Here is a 22,463-nt window from a genome sequence, read left to right as displayed (position 1 = left end):
GGGGATAACGCTGTCGAGGATAACACTGCTGGGGATTTTGATTCCTTCAAAACTAGTGATTTACTCTTCGGAAGGCTGCTGGGAATGACACTGGCCTTTTGCTTTTTCCGAGCACAAGTTTCATCCTTTTGTTCTGTCCGCTGGGGAACAACTTCCTTCATTAAAACTTATTATGCTGGGGGTAACACCAGTTCAAAGACCACTTCCCTTGAGACTGGTGTTATCTTTATTCTTCCCCAAATGGGTATCTGACTTTCAGAAAATTTTCTAAATGAAAGGAAAATTTTCTGCCCCAGTTTGATAATCTCCCTTGTGGCATGCATTCCCATCATCAATGCCATTTCTTTTACCTGTTTCAAATCAAACAAAATTTGTTAGTTTAAAACGCGGTGGTTGGTTGTGATACTCCTACTGGGATGGTTTTCCCTTTCTCCTTCCTTGCTCTGCGTTCCAAAACTTGTTGGGGATGATATTATTTGTTGGGGATAATCCCTTTTCTTCTTTTGTGGCATAGCTCGGAAACTGGCATTTCCCCGACCTTTTAGTCTCGTATAAATTTCCCAAATCATGTTCATTGCTCTCCTTGCTTTGTCCACGGGCCTTGGCCTTGAGTTTTAATAACCTTTGATATCGGCGGGGATATCCTTCTTGGCACTCGCCCATCCTTTTGTCCATCTCCTTTTGCGGGGAATATCTTTCTTGACACTGACCTCGCGCTTGTTCCTTTCTGACTTAGACCATTTGGATGTTCTAATTGGATCTGGTCTTGCTAATTGGAAAGCTGATGCAGATTTTGAAGTCATTTCTCACTTGTTCTGACCAAACAACTCTACTGGGGAATTTTTCTATGAAAGGAGAAAGATAAAAAAAAGGAACAGAATAAAAGACAAAGGAAAAAGATGACTCCTTAACAAAAGAAACTATAAATAAAAACCTATCAAACGCAGATACCGACTCTAATGGTCATGACATGCACATATGGCCTATCCTCCACCGTCAATCGTCTTTCAAGATCTTTATTTGGCGATTCTCCATCTTATTCTCAATCTTATTCGACTTGTAGTGCCCGAAGAGTTTTCACTATCAAGCCTCTCTCATTTTGGTTTTTCTCTCAGCTTTCATCGCCTTATGGTGCCCGTGAAGATTTTCACCGATAAGACTCTCTTATTTGTATCACTTTCCAGCTGGGGATTTGGAGTGTTGCTGATATGACTCTTTATGCTGGGGATTAGAATCCTTTCTGCTGTGGATCAGAGTGTTATGTTCACCGGTAAGACTCTCATTTGTCTGACTTGGCATCTTTTGAAGACTGATCAGAAGGTCTTTCTTTGGACCGTAATATGGGTTTTTGGACAGGCTAGAAAAAAAAGGTATTAAAGGCTCAAGAAACAAGTCAATTTGGGGTTCAAAATTACAACCTTCAGAACCATATTTGTCTACAGCAAGCGTAACCATTGCCCCAGTTTCTTGCTTGGGAACTATTATTATTATATTTGGGGATTTTTATTTTTGTTACATTATGACCGAGCCGTGAGGCGCCTATGTATCCTTTTTGAGGAATCAGGTCAAACGTAGTTCCCAATTCCTCTGTTTTCTTCTGACTTTCTTTTGTTTTTGTTATCATTTTTCTTTTCTTTTTTTTTCATTTTTCTTTTATCGTTTTGTTGTTTTCTTTTCTTCTTCTTTTTATTTTTTCTTTTTCTTCCACATTTGTGTTTCTAACCTTTGCTACTGATTCAGAACGAGGGGTATGAAAGAAAACAAATAAGGCCCAAAGGGTTAACGAAGGATAAATTGTTTAGATAGCAGAATAAAATGCCTTCGTCATTCCAGTCTTCAAAACATGCCAAGTGCAAACAACATAATTTAAACAAAGATTTGTAGCCTCTTCTGATGGTGCTGAACTTGACAATTATATTCACACATTTGCCTTTTCATTTGTCATCTCTAAATCACTGCTGGGCAACACTCTCACTCTCATTATCATGAAAGGCGAATCTTGTTTTTAACGGTTTTCTTTGTGTTTTACTTGCCCTAGTTCCGTATGACTCGAGCTCCAAATAATCTCAAACCGTCCTTATTTCCTTTAAATGTTATGATCACCTTTCTAGGGTTTTATGATTAACTATTAAGATTAGGCCCATATCATGTCACTAGAATCGGCGCTGAACAAAATGATAAAAGAACTAAACGAAAAGAGGACTGGAAATAATAAAAGACCGAATTTTGCATTAGACTACCGGTGAAATGGTTTGAATAACAAAACAAACAAAAACAAACCAGAATAAGATCCTAAAATAACCTGGACAAAACTTAAACAAACCATTGTGGCAAAATGGAAGGATAAGAGGGTTTGACACAAGACAATATCCGGATTACAACCCTAAGAATAATCTAGACAACAGAAATGACAACAAAATAAGCCATCAAAGATCCTCTCCGGCTGACCCAAAAATGAAGTGTCTTTCCAACTACCAAGCATGACATTTTAGCCATTGAGCTCTATATAAACATTGCCAAGACCATCACCAACTTCAGCATCATCAACATCAGTCAACAAGTTCTCAAGAGGATTCGCGTGCTCCCTGTCACTGTCATTGATCACAATTGCCCCTTCCTGAATCATTCTTTCTATTTCATTTTTCAAGGAACGACAGTCTTCAATGCTATGTCCTTGGAAATTAGAGTTGTACAAGCATCGTACAACATGATCAAATCCTTTTGCATATGGGTCTGGAGTATAGCCAAGAAGCGGCCCAATCAGGCCAGAAATCTTTAACTTTTTAAACAAACTTGTGTAGGACTCCCCAATCGGCATGAAACTATTTCTTTGCCTTTGTTCCCCTCCCTGCCCATGTTTTCTAGGGTCATTGGGTGCTCGAAAATGTTGTGAAGGCAAGAATGCATTATGTGGTGCTGGCTCTCGCTATAGAGGGTGACCTGATGGTTGGACATATGACCGGACATTGTTCGGAGGATAATACTGAGGTAGATTATGTGGAGCTCGGGGATATGTTTGGGCATGATGGATAGAAAATTGTGGCTCTGGTGGGTAGTAAGGTTGTGGGGGTCTGGATTGGTAGTAGGGGAAGGGCCTTTAGATCTGGACCAATTGTCCGCCTCTATTGTTGTGACCTCCTCTCTCCTTTTCTTTCCGAGCGCACCTCCCGTGCCGCTCTGAATGGCCTGAGTTGTTGCCTTAATTGCCGAGTAACTCAGGATTTTATTGGACTTAAGTCCCTCTTCTATCATACTTCCCATTTTCACCACTTCATTGAAGGATTTGCCAACTGACGTCACCAAGTGACCGAAGTAAGTCGGCTCTAGAGTTTGTAGAAAGTAATCTACCATTTCTCCTTCTCTCATTGGGGGATCAACTCTGGCTGCTTGTTCTCTCCATAGGAACCCAAATTCCCGGAAGCTCTCTCCGGGTTTCTTCTCAAGCTTTAGCAATGTGAGACGGTCTGGGACTATCTCAAGGTTGTATTGGAAGTGTCCTACGAAAGCCTGTGCCAGATCATCCCAGGTGTACCACCTGCTCGGATCTTGTCTTGTATACCACTCTAATGCCGACCCGCTCAAACTCTGGCCAAAGTAAGCTATCAGTAGCTCATCTTTGCCCCCCGCTCCCCTCATTTTGCTACAAAAACCCCGTAGATGTGCCATAGGATCGCCATGCCCTTCGTATAAATCGAATTTGGGCATCTTGAACCCTGCTGGTAATTGGACGTCAGGGAAAGGGCATAGATCCTTGTAAGCCACGCTGACCTGGTTGCCTAACCCGTGCATGTTCCTGAAGGACTGCTCCAGGCTTTTAAATTTCCGCATCACCTCGTCCTGCTCTGGGCTCTTAGCCGGCTTTTCAATCTCCGCCGGGACCTCAAAGTGGGGATTATAGGTATGTGGCTCGGGTGCTTTGAATGTGAGTTCAGGGGGTAATATTGTGTATCGTGAGCCTGAAACAGTGGCTCACTAGATGATCTGTGCAATGGGGCTGGGGGAGGTGCCACAAAGACGGGAACATTTGGTGGAGGAGGATTCTGATTGGGTGGTGGAGCTTGGGGATCATAGGCCTCTCTTCCCTGATAGTAGTGATGGCTTGGGAAACTCGTTGAAGGGCCGGGATAGGGGTATTCTGACGTGTGTCCTGGTTGGAGAGTAGGAGTAACAGGTAGTTCATGCCCCTTTAGGGCTCTAGCTAAGGCTATCTGCATTTCATTCATTTCCAGCCTCATCTTTTCCATTTTTTCCATGGCTTCCTTCAGCATCTGATTTGCCGTCTTTTCTGACTCAACACTGTTGTCTGAACTAGTCATGCTTTCTGGTATGGGCCCTTTTGATTTTTTTTATAATGGTACGGTGCCAGTACGCTTTAACAAACTAACTGATATTGGATTGGAAAAACAACAAACTTGTCAGTGTTAGAGTCTTAACAGATATTGTAATTGCACCTTAGGGAATGCAATGTTCTTAGTCAAGTAACCATTTCTAATATGCTTTTGCTTTGACCGCAGGCATCATCCCGGCTTATTTTATTTGTGCCTCTTTCGAGTGTTTTAGAAACCCCTCTTTTTCTTCTCTTTTTTTTCATTTTTCTTTCTTCTTTTTTTTCGATTTTTTTTTCATTTTTTCTTTCTCTTTTTTTTGTTGTGGTCGAATCTTATGGAGATTGCCGACATATCATAACCCCGCATGAATCAGACCTTGCGTAGTTCGGACGATCATGAATAAAGTAAATAAACTAACCTTTTTTTTTGAAGGAAAGACTTATAAAGAAGAAAGGGAGCATTTTTGCAAAGAAGGATTTCTAAAGAAAAAAAATTAATTTTTTTTTTGAATTTCGAAAGAAAAACTTCTAAACAAGAAAGAAAATATTTTTCGAATTTTACTTCCAATGAAAGAAACGCTTCTAAAAAATATTTTTGAATTTTTAATTCTCTTTTCAATTTTGAAAGAAGAATGAAAATATTTTCGGATTTTTTTTTGGAAGAAACTAAAAGAAAATATTTTTATTTTTATTTTTATTTTTTTTCTTAAAAAAACAATTAAAAAGACTTTCTAAAGAAATCAATAATGGAAAATATTTTGGATTTTTTTTTTTTTTGAAAATTGGGGGTAAAAAAAACTTTTCTAGAAAGGAAATAAAGAAAAATAATTTTTGGATTTATATATATATTGCAACAAATAATAAAAACATGTTCAACGCACGACTCTTTTTATTTTTATTTTTGGCATTTTCATAAACAAATAAATAAATAATAAAAAACCATTTTAAAAACAAGACTCTTTTTCATTTTCATTTTTCATGGCAAGACAAACTATTTTTTTCTTTTTTTTTCTTTATTTAGAAAATAAGACAAAGTGAAGATTTTTTTTCTTTTTCGTTTCACCAAAATGACCGACCTATTCTTCCAAACTTAAAATAAAAGACTCTTTTTTTATATATATTATTTTTTGAGTGAAATAAAATAAAACATTTTTCTTTTCTTCATTTTTTTCAAGATTTTCGGCAAAATTTCGACAGTATTTGGGCATTGGATTTTTTTTCAAAAATAAACAATTAACTCCCTAACCGCTATTTCTTCTTCTTTGTTTTTCTTTTCTCAATTTCACAATATTCCTGATATTCAAAAGTCGCTCAACACACAAGTCCGAATCAAATAAATGCGCAAGTAGCAGCAAGTAAGATGCATCAGGATGGTCATTTTCATTTTTGGTGCACCTGTCCTAGACAGACCCAACCCCTGTGTTGAGCCTCCAAAGTCAGATGCACGTGATGTAAACAAACATTCCTACTAGGGATCCGGCATGAAGCTGAGTTATTTTAAGTTCATAACCTGGGCATTTGTTCTAGACTGTGTACCCGAGCGGACAACTCGAGTCGAGGAGGGGGCTACGTACCGGGGACCCGCGGGGTCGTCCGGCTTTGTAACTTATCCGGCCTCTTTCTTATTTCAGGTATTGACACTAACAGAATAGGGAGTCTCGACCAGCGAGCTTCTCCCCGGAGGTAGAAGAGAAGGGTTTCGACACAGTTTATACACAGTTCACATAATATCAAAGCGGTAAAAGCATCATTTAGCACATTGAGCCCAAACATATAACAAAATCAGATAAAACCAAATATAACAATTTATCTAAGCTCGAATTTCTAACCCTGAACCAGTGGTTCTGGGTTAGGGTCCCCAGCAGAGTTGCCAGAGCTGTCACACCTCCTTTTTCGCCCGCGCCGCCCGTGAAGGGGCGCGGAAGGGAGTTTTTTCCAATTAAAGGACAATCGAAACGGGATTTGTTTATTTATTTCAGAGTCGCCACTTAGGAGATTTAGGGTGTCCCAAGTCACCAATTTTAATCCCGAATCGAGGAAAAGAATGACTTTGTTTAACAGTATGCGCACCAGAAATCCGGATAAGGAATTCTGTTAACCCGGGAGAAGGTGTTAGGCATTCCCGAGTTCCGTGGTTCTAGCACGGTCGCTCAACTGTCATATTCGGCTTGATTATCTGATTTTATACAATTATGAACTTATGTGCAAACTTTAAACTCTTTTACCGCTTTTATTATTATTATTATTTTTAGAATTGCAACGTCGTGAAAATGCGTTTCGAACCACATCGCAATCAATGCACCCATGGTTGTTGACACATTTTGACTCCGTTGAGATTTGGATTTGGGTCACATAAATGCGCACCCGAGTTTAGGGATGTAGTATTATTAAAATCGTGCCTAAAGAATCTAACGCTTTATTACTTTGGAGAAGACCGTGAAATTTGCTAAACGACTCATCTCGAAATCTAAGTAATCAATTAAACATTTATTGAGGGCCCCGCAATTTATGCGTTTTATTGGGCGAGGCTCATCTCATTTATTTTAAAAGGACAATCCTAGAATGCCAACATTTTTCTCTATTAAATTTGTCTCTGCAAAATGAAAGAGAAAATGTCTTAATTTATTTACATGCTTGAGTTGTTATAGTTGGGTTTCGAATATGATTCATAAAATCTGAAAATGATGCAAGCAGGACAGTCCATTGTCAATCCGGGCCCAGGCCCGACGTGTATGGCACAAAACTGGACCTGGGCCATATCATTCACATATTACTACCTAATTACATTATACTAGGTATGTTCACAATTTGTCAAATTAAAAAAAAAACTTGGCAATCTAATTCTAATCCTAGACCATTTACATGCTGAAATTAACCAATATTATTTAGCTAAACAATATTCCTACAAGTTCCGAAACGGTCTATTCGTTTAATGAACTAAGTGTTGGATGTTTAATTAAGAATAGTCTAAATCAGCTAATATGTTTTTTGAGACATGATAATCATTCAACAATAACGAATTAATTAGACAGAGTTACTACACAATTTATTTATTTTTTAAGCAATACCTAGATAGTTCGTCCGCTAAGCTATCGTCAGATGTTCCACTATATATATTAAACAACTACATGATTCTGATTAGAGTAAGCTAAATAATTTATATATACAAATAAAATTCAGAATATAATTAAATAAATTCAGAACTTCAACTCTTCATTTCGTATTCATGCTTTCATGTTTCAGTTTACAGTAACCAGCATGACAGTTGTGTACCTGATATTGGAAGCAAAAGAAAAGGGAGATCAGCAGAAATGCAGTAGCATATAACAACAGCGACACCCAGTAAATAGCAACAACCAGCAACGAGAAACCAGTGACGGATTTTAAAAATCAAGATAAAAATCCAGAAACACCGACAACAATCAACGGACAGAAGCCAAGGGAATCTTTTCAGATTTGAAAGACTAATTAATGTTCAACCCTTAATTTCTGAATCCGTATATCAGAATATTTAAATTGTATATCAGGTGTATACTACTCTCTCTTTTAATTTCCAGAATGTTTTTATTTGTATGTTTGGAAGTCTTAATATTTTCAGAATTTTTTCTCTCTCTTCAATATTCAGCTCCCCTTTTTTTCTATCTTTTTTTCTCTGTCCTCTTTAAATCTGTCCAAGTCCCCCTATTTATTACCATCTTTCAACATTTTTAAAAAAAATTAAAACCCACTATCTTCCACTCATCCCCCTTTTAATCCCACTACCTAATGTTTTGTCCCCCATTATATTAAACAAATACATTATCCTCCCCCATTATATCTTGTTCCCCATGCTTATATTAAACAATTGCATTATTCTCCATCATTATATCTTGTTCCCCATGCTTATATTAAACAAGTGCATATTATTTTAATCTTAATTGACAGAGCACTCAAAGTAAATAATTGTTCAGAATTTTAATTTCAAAAATACCCCTCTGACCTTACTGAAATTACCATTTTGACCCTGAAAACACTGTAATTTACCAATCTACCCCGTCAGCTATAACAAGTTCAACTAATCAATTCTAACCAAAATATAGCAGCTATAACCAATTCCTAATCAGATTTTATGAACAAACTCAAACTATATGATGAACAACAAAGAAACAACTGGAATTATTTTGATTGAACAATCTTTAAACAACAAATCTACTTTCAGATTCAACAACAATAACAAACAAGTATATTCAAATCATGAGCTCAAATTCAAATTAAACTTAAACAAAATAAATAAACAGATTCAAATCACTAAACTCAAATAATCAATTGATCTTCAAATTAAATCCCACAAAATTACAACAAAGATACATGATTCAAACTAAATCAAAAAATTAAAAACTAAAACATAAAATCAAATTAAATCACTGGATTAACATGAACTTCAAACACAAAATGAACATGAATTATCATGTCTCAATTAAACAACAAACATGTCAGATTCAAACGATTTAAACTAACATATTTCTATATTACAACTAAATTCTTTTAAACGAATAAAAACAAACCGAAGAAGAAATAATTAATTGAATTTCGATTTGAATCTAACAACATTAACAATTTCTAAAAAAAATACATAAATGCTCATGAAACAAACTTGAAGAAATAATTAATTAAATTTCAATTTGAATCTAACAACATTAAAATTAAACTAACAACTTCTTTTACAAAAAATAAATAAAAACACATGAAATAAACTGAAAAACTAGTTAATTAAGCGATAAACACGAACAAAACAAGAATCAAACATTTACCGATTTTAAATCCGAGAATATCAAAACAAAAATACGGACAAAATGAAACTCCAACCCACTAACCGGATCGAAGCGACGACGAACTCGAACGGAAAGTAGTTTGGTCGTTTGGGCGAGGACGAAGAAGGAGCAACGAGGGCAGCCATGGCGGACAGTGAAGAACGCAGCAGCAGCAATGACGGAGAAGAAGAAACAGTATCAACGTGAAGAAGTACGCAACAACAACGATCTTGAAGAAGAAGCAGCCAACGTGATCTTGGAGAAGAAGAAGAAGCACGGGCAGCAGCAACGGACAGAGAAGAACGCAGCAGCAGCAGTGACGAATGGAGAAGAAGAAGCAAGAACGATCAGCCATGGCCGAGCTTTGAGCTCGCCAGGGAGAAACGAAGACGCAGCGAACGTGACAGACTGAATGTTGCTGCGTTTGGAGCGTCGAAACTGAACGTAGCAGCAGCTCACGTCCATGGCTGGAGCTCGACGGGGCAGCAGGAGTTTGGTTGTTCATGGTTTGGGTGGTGCGATGATGATGGCGGATCTGCTGGTCGCCATTGACGAGCTCCATTGACGAGCTCCGATGACGCAGATGAGGCAGCAGTCATGGCTGCTTGGAGATGTGTGTGCGTGGTGTTTGCTATGTGTGTTGGAGGTGTGAGGGGGGGCAGCCATGGTTGGCTGAGGTTTGGAGATGGTGAAGTCTTGGAGAAGAAGAAGAGAGGGTGGCGGATGAGATTAGCTTTTTTAGGGTTTGGGTTTTTTTGTTTTGTTTTGTGAAATGTAAGATAGGGAGATAGGGGTGTTGGGTATTTGGGTTATGGACTGGGTCGACCCGTGTTGAGATGGACCGGGTCATGGGGAAGGTTGAGTATTTTTTGGGCCTATGGTTTGAATTTGAAGAAGAGGCCCAATTCCGATTTTCTCTATTTTTTGCTCTCTTTTCTTCTTTTATTTTTCTAAAACTAAATTCTAAAAATCCTTAAACTATCATATGGAACTAAATTAATTTATAAAAGCGCAAATGAACTCCCAATAATAATTAACATATAATTAAGTAATAATTAAGCATAGAATTGTACAATTGGACATTAAATGCTAAAAATGCGAAAGATGCCTATTTTTATAATTTTCATTTTTGTAAAACAAACTAATTGCTAACAATTGTAAACTTAAATCCTAAACACAAATGCGACGTATTTTTTATATTTTTATTAATTTATAAAATAAACATGCGCAGACAAATGCAAACAATACAAGAAAAATAACACAAAAAATCTCAAAATTGTACACCAAGGAAAATCATTTTATTTTGAATTTTTTGGGAGTAATTCTTTCATAGGGCAAAAATCACGTGCTTACAGATAGGTTATGGGTAGGTCGGGGCCCTATTCTGATAACAGTACATCTATCAGTAGAGGCTTGTAGATATATCTTGTCGGTTAGTGCAGTATGTTGGGCCTATAGGCCCTGTATGTATATTTTGTTGGCTTGTCAGTTGTACTAATTATGACGGCCTTGCCGGACCATCCTTATGTTGATATTTAGTCAGCATTGGTCTCTATTCGGTTTTTATATTTTGCATCGCACATTATCGTAATGTGGCCCATGTCCAAAGTATGACATTTCATGTTCAGAGACTCTTAGTCGCAAGTGATACGCAAGGATAGTTGAGGCACTGAGTGCCGGTCTCACCCCTAGGCTTGGGGCGTGACATAGGCATATTCCAACTGGTCGTCGGTTCATAACTTATAAAATCATGTCTGGTCGGTACCCCCTGTGAAATATATGAGTGTTAATACAAATATAATACACAAAAATATACATCGTAACACAAAGGAAAACTGAAGTTTACCACTCGGCTTGTGGATTATGTATACTAGGGGAGAAATTATTTCCTCGCTCCTCATTCACCCGTGGAGATAAGTTTAGATCCGGCCAAACTCTTTCAACCGGAACCTGTTCGGCTAAAACTACTCCAAAATAACCACCCGATGATTGAGAGGATTTTCCTACTTTGCGCAACCTCATTATTGCGAACGTCTTCAGCCTTGACGTACATTTCCAATAGTTTTATCACATTAAATTCCCTATATTCATCCGATGTCCCCAAAAAATCTCTCAGAGTTTCATCGTCTTCGATGTTAAACTCAGCATAACAAGCAACCCCTTGCGGAGTCACACAATAAGGATATCTTTCGGTTATTTTAAGATTCACTGAACGTTTGCTCACACTCATTTTTTTACATATCAACGATACGAATTTATCATACTCCATTATAAGTGGCAACTTAACATGAGACTGTGGAGATAAACTATAGCTTACTGAGTTATTCGCTACCACAACCTCACCCCCCCCTCCCAATATAATGAAACCCTAATTTTTCGCTCTTAAGACATTATGACATAATGCAAAACAATTTAACAAAGAAAATTTTCAGAACACTTGAAGATGTTTATGAATAGATTTTTACAAAATCCTTCACCTCTTTAAATAAGGCAAAAACTAGCCCGAGGTTCAATTATTTGAGGCGTCTTTTAAAAAAAAATGCTATACCCAGTTGAATTATTGTTATGTCAGTTAAGCACAGAAGAATAATTTGTGGGCTTACTTAATATGTATAGTGTTTTAGTAAAGAACGCTATATATATATATATACTTAACTGGCCAAACGGCCGTTAAATATAGCGTAGTTCCTAAAAATGCTATATGTATTTTTGGTCACTAAGTTTTTTTTTCCGCATATTTTCGTTCTTTGAGTCCAAAAGAACCACATTTTGGTTCCGGATTTTTTTTTATTTTTAATCATGACTAATGACCTGTTAGTTTCACTCTATACACTAAAAACTATAAAGTAGTACTCATAAAATAAAGATAATCAGGATAGTACAATTCCATTCACATGAATACGCGCTATCTAGATTTTGACTATTCTTAGGAACCTAATTAATTATTGATTGATATAAGTACCCTTTGCATTTTGGTATGTTCTTTTCGTAGATTGCAGATTGCATTTTTCCAAACGCAAAACCTTTCGTTTGGATATATAGTCATGCGTGCACAATTTGGTTTACATCAACTTCAGAAATTCTAAACGAAAAAAAAAATAGTGACTTAGCTTGTTTCTTCAGTTTCCTTTTGCAGATAAAGAAAATCTTATCCTTAAGCATCTTATATGTAGGAATTAGGATAACTTTCATCTTAACTACAGCACCAATCTATAGCTTACAAGTTTACTTGACTTGAAACTCAACTTGTTTGTTTGACTTAAAGGATATTGAAACTTTTTTTGGACAAATCAATCAAAAAAGATGAAGGAGTAAATCTTAGCTAAGCGTAATAATTTCTAGAATGAAAGATAGATGAGTTGGATACAGATAATAGGGATTCCTTATCCCGTTTAGACTAAAAGAAAAACCCTCAACAATAATCTTCTCGATTCTTTATGTACAAGTTTACAGTAGGTATCATGGATTAATCAAAAGTCTCCCTTTATAAAGTTGTTTCATGCTATATATATAAGGGACCCCACCCTTCTGTACTATCTCTTGTTCGTCTTAAGGTCGCCCTCTGCAAGATGTCGAGCTGTGAGGATCTCGTTGTTCGTCGTGCTCATCAACGGCCGTGTTTGTTCAAATTTGGACCCATACATTGCCCTCTTTCTCTTTTCACGTGTACATTTGTCTTAAGGAAAATTTTCCATTGGCTTAGGAAAGTACTTTACCCAATGGCTGCGTTATCCTTTAGATATAGAGGACATTGATATTGAATTTACCATAATTAGTTGCACCAACTAAACTCCCTACTGGAATGAATTATCCTACAACTCCACCTTTAACCTTTTCTAGAAGCAAAATCTCTTGTAGAAACAATGGTAAAAGGAAAAAGAAAAAACTAACAGTATCCGTCAGCACGCATTTGAACATATTTTATAAAAAAAAATACAAGAAGGAACTATTGAAGTTGTAAATCTTTTGAACATTAGAGAACGCCAAAAGAAAAGAAAAAAGGGAAAAACCTTGGGAGAAAGTTTACTGCATAAAGATTAAAAGACCAGACACAATTACAAAGTTGAACGGTGGTACTCTAAATTAATTATGACATTGCAATAGAAAAATTATTCTAGTCGTTATAAAAAGGAGAGACAATGTAGAATCTTTCATAATCTCATGGAGCACTTTATTTATATGCTTTACAGTAATAATAATTTATAATTCCCGTGCTATGGATTTCACGATCTATTGAATGAGGAGAGAAAAGACCAGCCCTTGGTCGTGCAAAGGGACAACTTTGAGAATTGTGAGTATGAATATGAAAAGGAAAACGATAGTCAACCCCATAGTTGAGGTTTGCCAATAACTTTGAAACCACTCAATTGTCAAAATTAAGGCTTATATTTTACACGATGTCAGAATTTGGAACTAAGCTGTAGCAATAGATTAAGTAGGGGAAGTGCACGGTTAGCCACTAATTAGAGATGTCTTTACTCTTCAGTTACTGTTTAAAATGTATTTACTCTTTAGCCAGTGCTTAATGAAATTTTATTCGCCCGGACGAAAATACCCCTATGCTAGACATGAGTGCTGTGTAAATATTAATGACATGGTGTCTTAACTTCATGAATGTTGTGTAAATATTAAGAACAAAGTGTCTTGTCATGTCCTTAACTTCATATGTGCAGTGTAAATGTTAAAGACATGACGTCCTTAACTTCATGTGTGCAGTGTAAAAGTTAAGGAATGTTATTAAACTTTAGGATATCATGTCCTTAACTTCATATATGCAGTGTAAATGTTAAGGACATAGTATCCTTAACTTTATGAGTGTTGTGTAAATATTAAGGATATGGTGTCCTTAACTTCATGAATGTTGTGTAAATATTAAGGACAAAGTGTCCTGTCATGTCCTTAACTTCATAGGTGCAGTGTAAATGTTAAGGACACCATATCCTTAATATTTATACAACACTCATGAAGAAAGGGTAAAAACATCTTTTCGTATTAATTTTAATAAAATAGTCACTATTTTTGCTCATCATTAAAAATACTGGATAAAAACTAAATATCATGTAAAAAAATGGCTATCTCACGCTATTTCTACGATTAAGTACTCCCTCATAATGACAGAAATAATATAATAAGTGGAATACAAATTAAAACGGATAGCTTACGGAAACCAACTTGGAAAACTTCAACCATTTGATATGTTTAATAGCTATTGTTATCGTAATTGCGATAGCAGCACCCGACTCTTTGATTAATCTATTAGAATCCTAGATATTAGTATTAGCAGTTTTAACAAACAAAAAATAGTTCTTGTTTAAAATACGTAATGCTTCTCTTAAAAAGTCAATTGTTGCCTTTTTTTCAAATTTGTCATTATCATTTTTTTGAAGTGTTAATTAAGTGAGATATTTAAAGAGCAATAAAGATTTACTATAGTTTATACAAATACTCCTATAAAAGCTATAGATAGTAGTATTTTTTAAAGGTATAAAAACTTCTTAAAAAACTAATAATATGGATAGGAAGGAGTATATATATTGGTGGTACTTATGAAAACTGATGAACGACAATTGTGACATATTATTAAATATTTAATTTGCATCATGATGACCATCGATTAATATTAGTGGAACTCATGAATGAGCACAAAAACAATCGAGTTGGTGGAGCTTCTCTTCTCTCAACTTCCCCATGCTATATATGTTAATTGACCTTAGCTTTGGACCACTTCATATATAGTGAACGAAATCGAAAAGAAAGAAAAGCATATACCAATTAATCATCAAAGTTATTGCGTTGCAACTACGTTAGCTCAACAACTAAAACGAAGCTTATAATTTTGCAAACCACAACGATGCAAAATCATCATGAGTGTAGTCAACATGCAATCCCCTAACAGGTGTTAGCTTAGGAAAATCAAAGACTTGTACTCCTTTGTCTTTAATCAAAAGCTTCGATAAAAATTATCGTTACGTTGTTAGGAATTTTCTACCATAAATTTAGATTCGATCAGACCCCAGTACAATACTAGGTCACAAGATGCGTGCGTGGCACAGTACAATGTCCCCAACTGAGCTGTTAGCTTCATGAAATTTTGTCGCCAAATAGTCTCCCAAAGAGTTTAAAGCTGGTTTACACCGAAGTAAATCTTTTCTAACACCGTTACGAGGTAAAGTAAAATCTAGCTCCATTTAAAATTTATTAGGAGATTGCATTGCCTGAAGAAATTTTTCCTGTTTTTCTTCCAGTTCCAACTCCCAACAGATTAGTTTAACGATTTGTGACACTTCTTTACCAACCACCCATGTTTGGAAATTATGAAGAAACAAAAACTAGGGAAATGAATGAAAGAAAAAAGAAAAGTACAAAATCTAAAACATACTAGAAGTAAAACAGAAGAGGACATATATAGTGGAATTGAAAAAGTAAACTAACTGGTACTATGTATTTATTTCCACCTTCCTTCCACGTCACTTTGTTGGTTTTTTCTGTGATTGAGAAGACAAAGAAATGTCTTTGGAAGGTAAGATAATTCTTAAAAGAAGCAAATTCTAGAAAAGTGCTAGATATAAGTGAGATGATGGAAAAAACATGGATTCTATTTATAAGGTGCTCATTATTAGTATATCACTATTTTTAAAAAACATATACATATATACATATGAAATTGTATCTCTCTTTATAACATAAGTCTGCTAACTAGTAGTATACAAAGTTTATATACTACTACTAATTAATATATCGTAACAGATAATATAACTCATCTTTCAGTTACTCACTCTACTTGTTATGTACAGTTACTTATGATTATTACTTTTTAAATAATGTAAGAATTATATACAATACATAAAAATTAAATTAAAAAAAAAATATATTGGCAAATACGTGGGGTAAAGTTGAAACAAGACAAAAGTCAAGTCAGAGGGTGGCATCAACCTAACCTGAGCATGCCAGAAATTTAGGTGTTTTTATTACGGTCTCTAAATAGTGTTTATGAATTGGATAGGGACAATGACAAAAAAGGAGAAACAAAAACTAAAACATAGGAGTAATAAACTAAATAGTAAAGTACTTACCATATTAGATGTAGGATGACAAGTAATATACCCAACCCAACACAACAAAGTTGGGGTCATTAGCACTCTATGAAATCAGAATTGAAAAAGACCAGCAAAAGAAGCAAGTAAACCAGCAAAAATAGACAAGTCTGGTTCTTGAAGCTAGAGCTTTAATGTCCTTTGTTTTGCACGAGCAACTTTGCTCAAACTCTCTGCCCGCTTTTCCATTACATAGAGCTGATAACACCAGGCATTTTGAAGGGGTCTTTAGCCTGCTGAGTATACTGTGAATGTAGAATACAAGATTTTGAGGTTTCTCTACAAAGACCCTTCTGATTTTTGTTCGGTTTATTGCAAGTAGAAGCTAATAATGGCTGAGGAAATTTGTTTCTTTACAAAGGTTTGTCTTTTTAGCTTTCTTTTCTTGTTCTTCCTTCTAATTCATGTGCCTATGTTAAGCAGAGATCCAGCTAAAAATTTTTACATTCTTGCTTAAGCTGGAACCCTACTTCAAACATATCTTGGGGTTATATTCCTCTAGCCAAATTCACTAATTATTTGTACAGTGGAAATTTTTTTTGCATTCTCTTCTATTTTTTCTTCCAATTTCTAATAAAAAGTTGTCAACTTTAGCAGATATGTTGAGCTTGCAAGCTGCAATGTAAATATAAATTCTACTTTTTCATTAATTTCAGAGGATGAGTCTATTTTTGGCCAGTTTCCACCGAATGTGAATTGTAGAATAATGTGTAATCGGTTGACATGTGTTTGATCTATCTTATCTTTACTCTTAATTTGTGCCGGTGGTAGTTGCTTTATGTCGAAGTACCTGCTGCTTTTCCGATAACTGTTACCAATATGGATAGTTTTATCTTCTTCTTTTTTTTAAAAAAAAAAAAGTCACCTTTCTTTACAATTTGGTTCTATTTATCTTTTGTTCCTTATGTGAAACATTTACTTAAGCTTATTCTAATTAAACCTGAAAGAAACTTGTATCCTGCTTAGTCAAAATGATTGATTAGTAACTTCACGTTTTTCCTATCCACTTTCACATTGATCGTTTGCATTAACTACTGGCTTGTATTTGAATGACAGGATAGTATCATCATAAAACCTCCCAAGAAATCTCCAGCATTGCTAAGGATGGTTGTAGTAGTGTTCACACTGATTTTTGGTATTTATATATGTTCAATTTGTCTGAAACAAACTAGCACCGAGAAAACAAGTAAATACTTGAACATTGAAGTCATACAAAGGCCTTGCCATAACTATGACATTGATCGATCCCAAATGCCATACGTGCATTATCCCAAGCCGAAAACCTTTAGACGGTATGTACTTGAGAAATTTCGGATTAGTCTTAAGCTTCCGTCTTACACGAATTTGCCTATATTCATTTCATCTCTGTTGTCAGGGCTGAATGTGCCTGTAATCCTGTACGACTCTTTGCCATTCTCTCAATGCAGAGGTCTGGGAGTGGATGGTTCGAGACACTATTGAATAGTCATATGAATGTAAGCTCCAATGGTGAAATATTCTCTGTCAAAGATAGGAGAGAAAATGCTTCTTCAATCCTGAGGACATTGGAGACAGTTTACAATTTGGACTTCTTGACAAGTGCTTCCAAAAATCACTGCTCAGCTGCAGTTGGCTTCAAGTGGATGCTTAATCAGGTAATAATTTTTTGTTACCTTAAAAGGTTCTATGTATTGAACTTCTTAAGATTCACAGCGTATGAACTTTGTTAACAGCAGTACAGCTCCCAGTTGCCAAAGTAAATATTTTACTATTTGGCGCCTGATGGTCAGTTTGAAAGGGGAAAAGCTCTCTTTTACTTGATGCCTAGCATAGAAGGTTATGTACTTATCAGGAAAAATTAATAGTAAAAAGGGGGGTAGTTACTAGCGTTTGCACCCGTTATATTGGTGTATACCTTGCATTTCTCTTATTTCAAGCTGTTTAAAGCATTGGACAAAAGTACATTTATCTATTACAGCTTCTAGAATTAAGCTTGACAATTTTAGAGTACTTAAAATACAAACATCAGGAGAGTATGCCTTCTCTCGTGAAACTGGGAAAGCTTCACCAAGCTGTTAAGACTAATTGGTGATAAATGATGTGTACCTTTTTGTTAATTATTGATCTGAGATATGAAAAGGGCTATAAGCACATCTATTACTTCAAGTTGCTAATCAGAGATGGTTTTTTCACGTAGAACTGTTATTATGTTCTCCTTATCAAAAATAAAAATAAAAATAAATGTATAGAACTGTTCTTATCACTCACAAAGGTATTGGTTTTTTTTTTTTAAAATTATTATTTTCCTTGTAAACAAGAAGCATTATGTGTTTGCGTAAAACACAAGAATTCTGCAAGAAGGCTCTGTTTCTTGTAATGGTCATAAAGAATTTGATCTAAATTTATCTCTCTCTCCTGATGATTTGTTTGAATCTTATAAATCTCTTCTTCCTACTGCTAGTTGTTTTTGTTGTCATTTTTTAATAGAAGAAAATATCACTATATATTTGGAGAAGCTTCTCTAGTTAATGAAAGAGACAGTTAAAGTCATCTTATATTGAAGGATATGACTAAAGGTAAAATATATTCGCAGGATATGATTCATCATTTTAGCATTTTGTATATGGAGAGAAGACGGTTGTAGATGCTCATTTGATGTGACCTCTTGAGAACTGTATCTTTGTATTGTTCATTGTTTAAATGGATTCTTATCTCCATGGTTCTTAAAAAAAAAGGTGCCATAGGATTCCGTCCGTTCTAATTGTATCAAAAGGTTTTTCCATCGTCCAATCACAATTTGTATTGTTAGAAATTCAGATATTCGACGAATATCATAGAAATATAATTTATGGTGAAGATCCATTTAGGATTAGTTTCTTCTCTGAGGAACTTGTAACCAGTGCCCTTTTTGTTCAACTTGATCGTGCATCAAAGTCAGGTTTAAACAGTGAGTTCAGATTGAACGAACCATGTTCAATTCTTCGGGGTTTAGTAGTTCAGCTGGTGAGAATGTGAGTACTCAACTCTGTGTGACACAAAAAGAAAGAGTATGCATGGCTGAAATGGTCTTTGCTTTTCTCCTTGAGCAATTCCTTTACATTTCGAAAAGAAGTACATTTGGATGTTCCTGCACCCAAGGCTGTAGCCTAGTGGTCAATGAAGTGGGTGGAAAACCATGAGGTTCAAACCCTAGCGGAAGACAAAAAATATTAGGTTATTTCTTCCCATCTGTCCAAGCCATGGACAGTACCTGGTACCTGGTACCTGTTGCTGGTGGGAGTTGGCAGGTATCCCGTGGAATTAGTCGAGGTGCGCGCAAGCTGGCCCTTACACCACGGTTAAAAAAAAAAAGTACATCTGGATGTTCCTTTAGGTTGCCATATTTTTCTCTGAAAGAATATTACAATATGAGGCAAGCTGTGGGAGTTCTCAAATTTGTTGAAGATGTCATCTTGTTCTTCCAATGATATTAAGCTTTATACAATTTGAAACTGAATTTCGTGGTACATTCACAAGGTATGTTATAGGAATCCGAATCTTCATAAAAAAGTTAGGAAATTAGGCTTTTGGTAGCTAATAGCTAACAAGAGATCTTTGTTAAAGAGCAGAATGTCCTGCCTGCAGGATCAATTTTTGTGATTTTTATTTTTTATTTTTTATTTTTGTTGTTATTCCTTGTACTGTTTCTTACTTCATGTAAAGATACACTTAGTTTACCGTGAATGGATTAGGATATTATTTGTGATAAAATAAGCAAATGGTTTTTATGTCGCATCTTCAGCACATTAAAAGCAAGTTGTGTGAATAATGCTTCGGTGGGCTGCTAGAATTTTCTGATTCTTATATATGACCATTGCAGGGGCTGATACAACATCATAAGGAAATTGTTGAATATTTCAATGAAAAAGGTGTTTCTGCTATATTTCTCTTTAGAAGGAATCTACTGCGGCGTATGGTTTCAGTGCTTTCGAACTCCTATGATCGATATGCCAAACTCTTGAATGGAACACACAAGTCTCATGTGCACTCACCTGACGAGGTATCTTCTCGAACCCATCCCTCTTTATCAGTGCAGGCACATGGACATAATATACAATCTAATCACTTTGCTGATTTACCTAGGCTGGTACTCTTGCAAAGTATAAACCAGAAATCAACACAACATTGCTGATCACGGATTTAAAGAAAATGGAGGTAGCAGCCGGTGAGGCACTGGAATACTTCAACAGCACTCGGCATATGATTCTGTATTATGAAGATATTGTCAGAAATCGAGCTGTAGGAATCTTCTTTAAAATTCTTGAACTTATAATTACTTTTGTCCTGCAATACTTCCTTGGAGTTTCACTAAATACATACTCAAATTGCAAATTTAGTCGAGCTTCTTTAACTTTCCCTTTCCGAAAAAAGTAAAGGCGTTTTTATTTGATTTTTGAATCACCAACTTCCATAGCTTGCTATGCTGGAGAAACCAATAAGTTTTCCATCGTCTAACACAGTAATATTTTGCAATCTTGTTTCATCTATGTTGCTCATATTTCCTGCTTTTATTACAGAAATTGGTAGACGTTCTCAAGTTTCTAAGATTGCCTGAGATGGAATTAAGTAGCCGTCAAGTTAAGATACATAACGGGCCACTGAGGGAACATATCAAGAATTGGGATGATGTGAACAAGACCTTGAGTGGAACAGCCTACGAGAGATTCGTCCAAGCTGACTATTAATTCTCACTTTCAGTCCCTAGGGCTTTGGTTCAGTGGTAAGAGCGTAGCACCTGATGTGTGGATTAGGCACACGTCACGAGTTGGATTGTGCTGCGAACTATTAAGCTTGGTATTTACATGGAGAAGAGTAGAGTGGCAAGCTCATCATAACTAACTGTCCATCTTGCTAGTCCTGGGGGATTTCTCCATCATCTAATAAAAAAGAAAAATATTCTCACTATCATTGATCGATGAAGGAGGTGTATATATCAACTGTTTTTCTTGCAAAAGCTGACTGGTATACTCTCAACTTGGAAAAGCTTCCTGTTGCATTCGACTCTGTAAATCAGTCGAAGCTCAGCACAGCGCCAAGTTTCACTCTCTCATGTATCTGTAGGTTTTTTCTATTTTATTCCACACTGAAGTGTATAGTGAAGTAAGTAGAGTTGGGCAGTGCCAAAGGCGATCTGCAGGAAAGATTTTTCTCTCCTTGTTTTCCCCTTTTCTTCCTTTATTGTTGCCTTTATCTGTAATTTAACAAAGAAACGACTTGAATTGCGAAAGTAGATGCATTGTAGGGAGGTTAAATTCTACCTGTTAAACTTGTAAGGATTCTGGTTGGTCCTAGCAGCAATTTTTGGAACACTTGTGTGTTTGAAAAATCTTCATTTCTTTCATGTGCCTCCTGGTTACTGCATAGCTGGACGGAACTACACTTGGGGGTCGTTTGGTTGCCGATTAGAATGATGCAGGTATTAGTTATACATGTACTATTAGTTATGCAGGTATTAGTTACGCATGGATTATTTTGTTTGAATATTTGGTTTGTTGTATTAGAAATTGATATACATTATATAAATTTTAAAGTAAAATACTTATTTACTGATTTTCTCTCTAATAGATTGAGAAGAGGAAGAGCCTAGCAGTTCTCCAAAGGGTTTGATAAGCCTTTGTGTAAAATGATCGGGGTAAATTTGACATTTCAATATTTTATCAATGTATTACTAATACATGTAGTATTAGTTATTCCATCTTCTACCCTGCATAAATAATACATAGATTAACTCATAACGTATACATGTATTGTTTATGTAGAATTGTAAAATGGTAACCAAACATGGTCTTAGTTATGCTGAATTTTGTACAAAATAACTAATGGCTACCAAACATTGCATAAGTTATATTGCCCCCACTACATGGATAACCTTTCCCCTAACCAGCTACCAAACGACCACTTAGCGTTGTTTTCAGATGTCAAGAAAGATTTTAAACTTACTTATTTTTGTAGTAGTTTCTAAAAAGAAGATGTCATTTTCCTTCAAATTTATTTAAAACTTTTGGAAGACTTGATTGATCTGAAAGACAGTTTTCAAAATTTTCGAATTGTGAAAATTTTGCTGTTAACCATTTTAACAAACGCCGGGTTGAGAACCTCCAGGATGTTGCTACTAACGATTTTAACAGATGGAAGCAAAGAGGGCTAGTTTTTACAGCAAGTCAGACTAATATAATACTATCATTTACGTGCAATCGTGGAAATGCTAACTAAGGATTTGCAAATCAAATATAT

General features: G+C 35.7%; 1 protein-coding gene across 1 annotated transcript; it reads left to right on the top strand.

Moving 5' to 3' along the window:
• The first annotated feature begins 16,170 nt into the window (after positions 1-16,170).
• On the top strand, positions 16,171-21,531 carry LOC107782942 (uncharacterized). Its single transcript, XM_016603904.2, has 6 exons — positions 16,171-16,572; positions 17,268-17,503; positions 17,587-17,845; positions 20,050-20,229; positions 20,313-20,468; positions 20,747-21,531. Exons 1-6 carry the CDS (start codon positions 16,543-16,545, stop codon positions 20,912-20,914), a joined length of 1,029 nt encoding a protein of 342 aa, XP_016459390.1. The 5' UTR covers positions 16,171-16,542; the 3' UTR covers positions 20,915-21,531.
• Positions 21,532-22,463: the final 932 nt, after the last annotated feature.

The sequence above is a fragment of the Nicotiana tabacum genome, chromosome 3, assembly GCF_000715075.1.
Source record: "Nicotiana tabacum cultivar K326 chromosome 3, ASM71507v2, whole genome shotgun sequence".
In the NCBI taxonomy this organism is placed as follows: Eukaryota; Viridiplantae; Streptophyta; class Magnoliopsida; order Solanales; family Solanaceae; genus Nicotiana; species Nicotiana tabacum.
The sequence above is the reverse complement of the archived record's forward strand: the minus strand, read 5'-3'. Positions and strand labels throughout refer to the sequence as shown.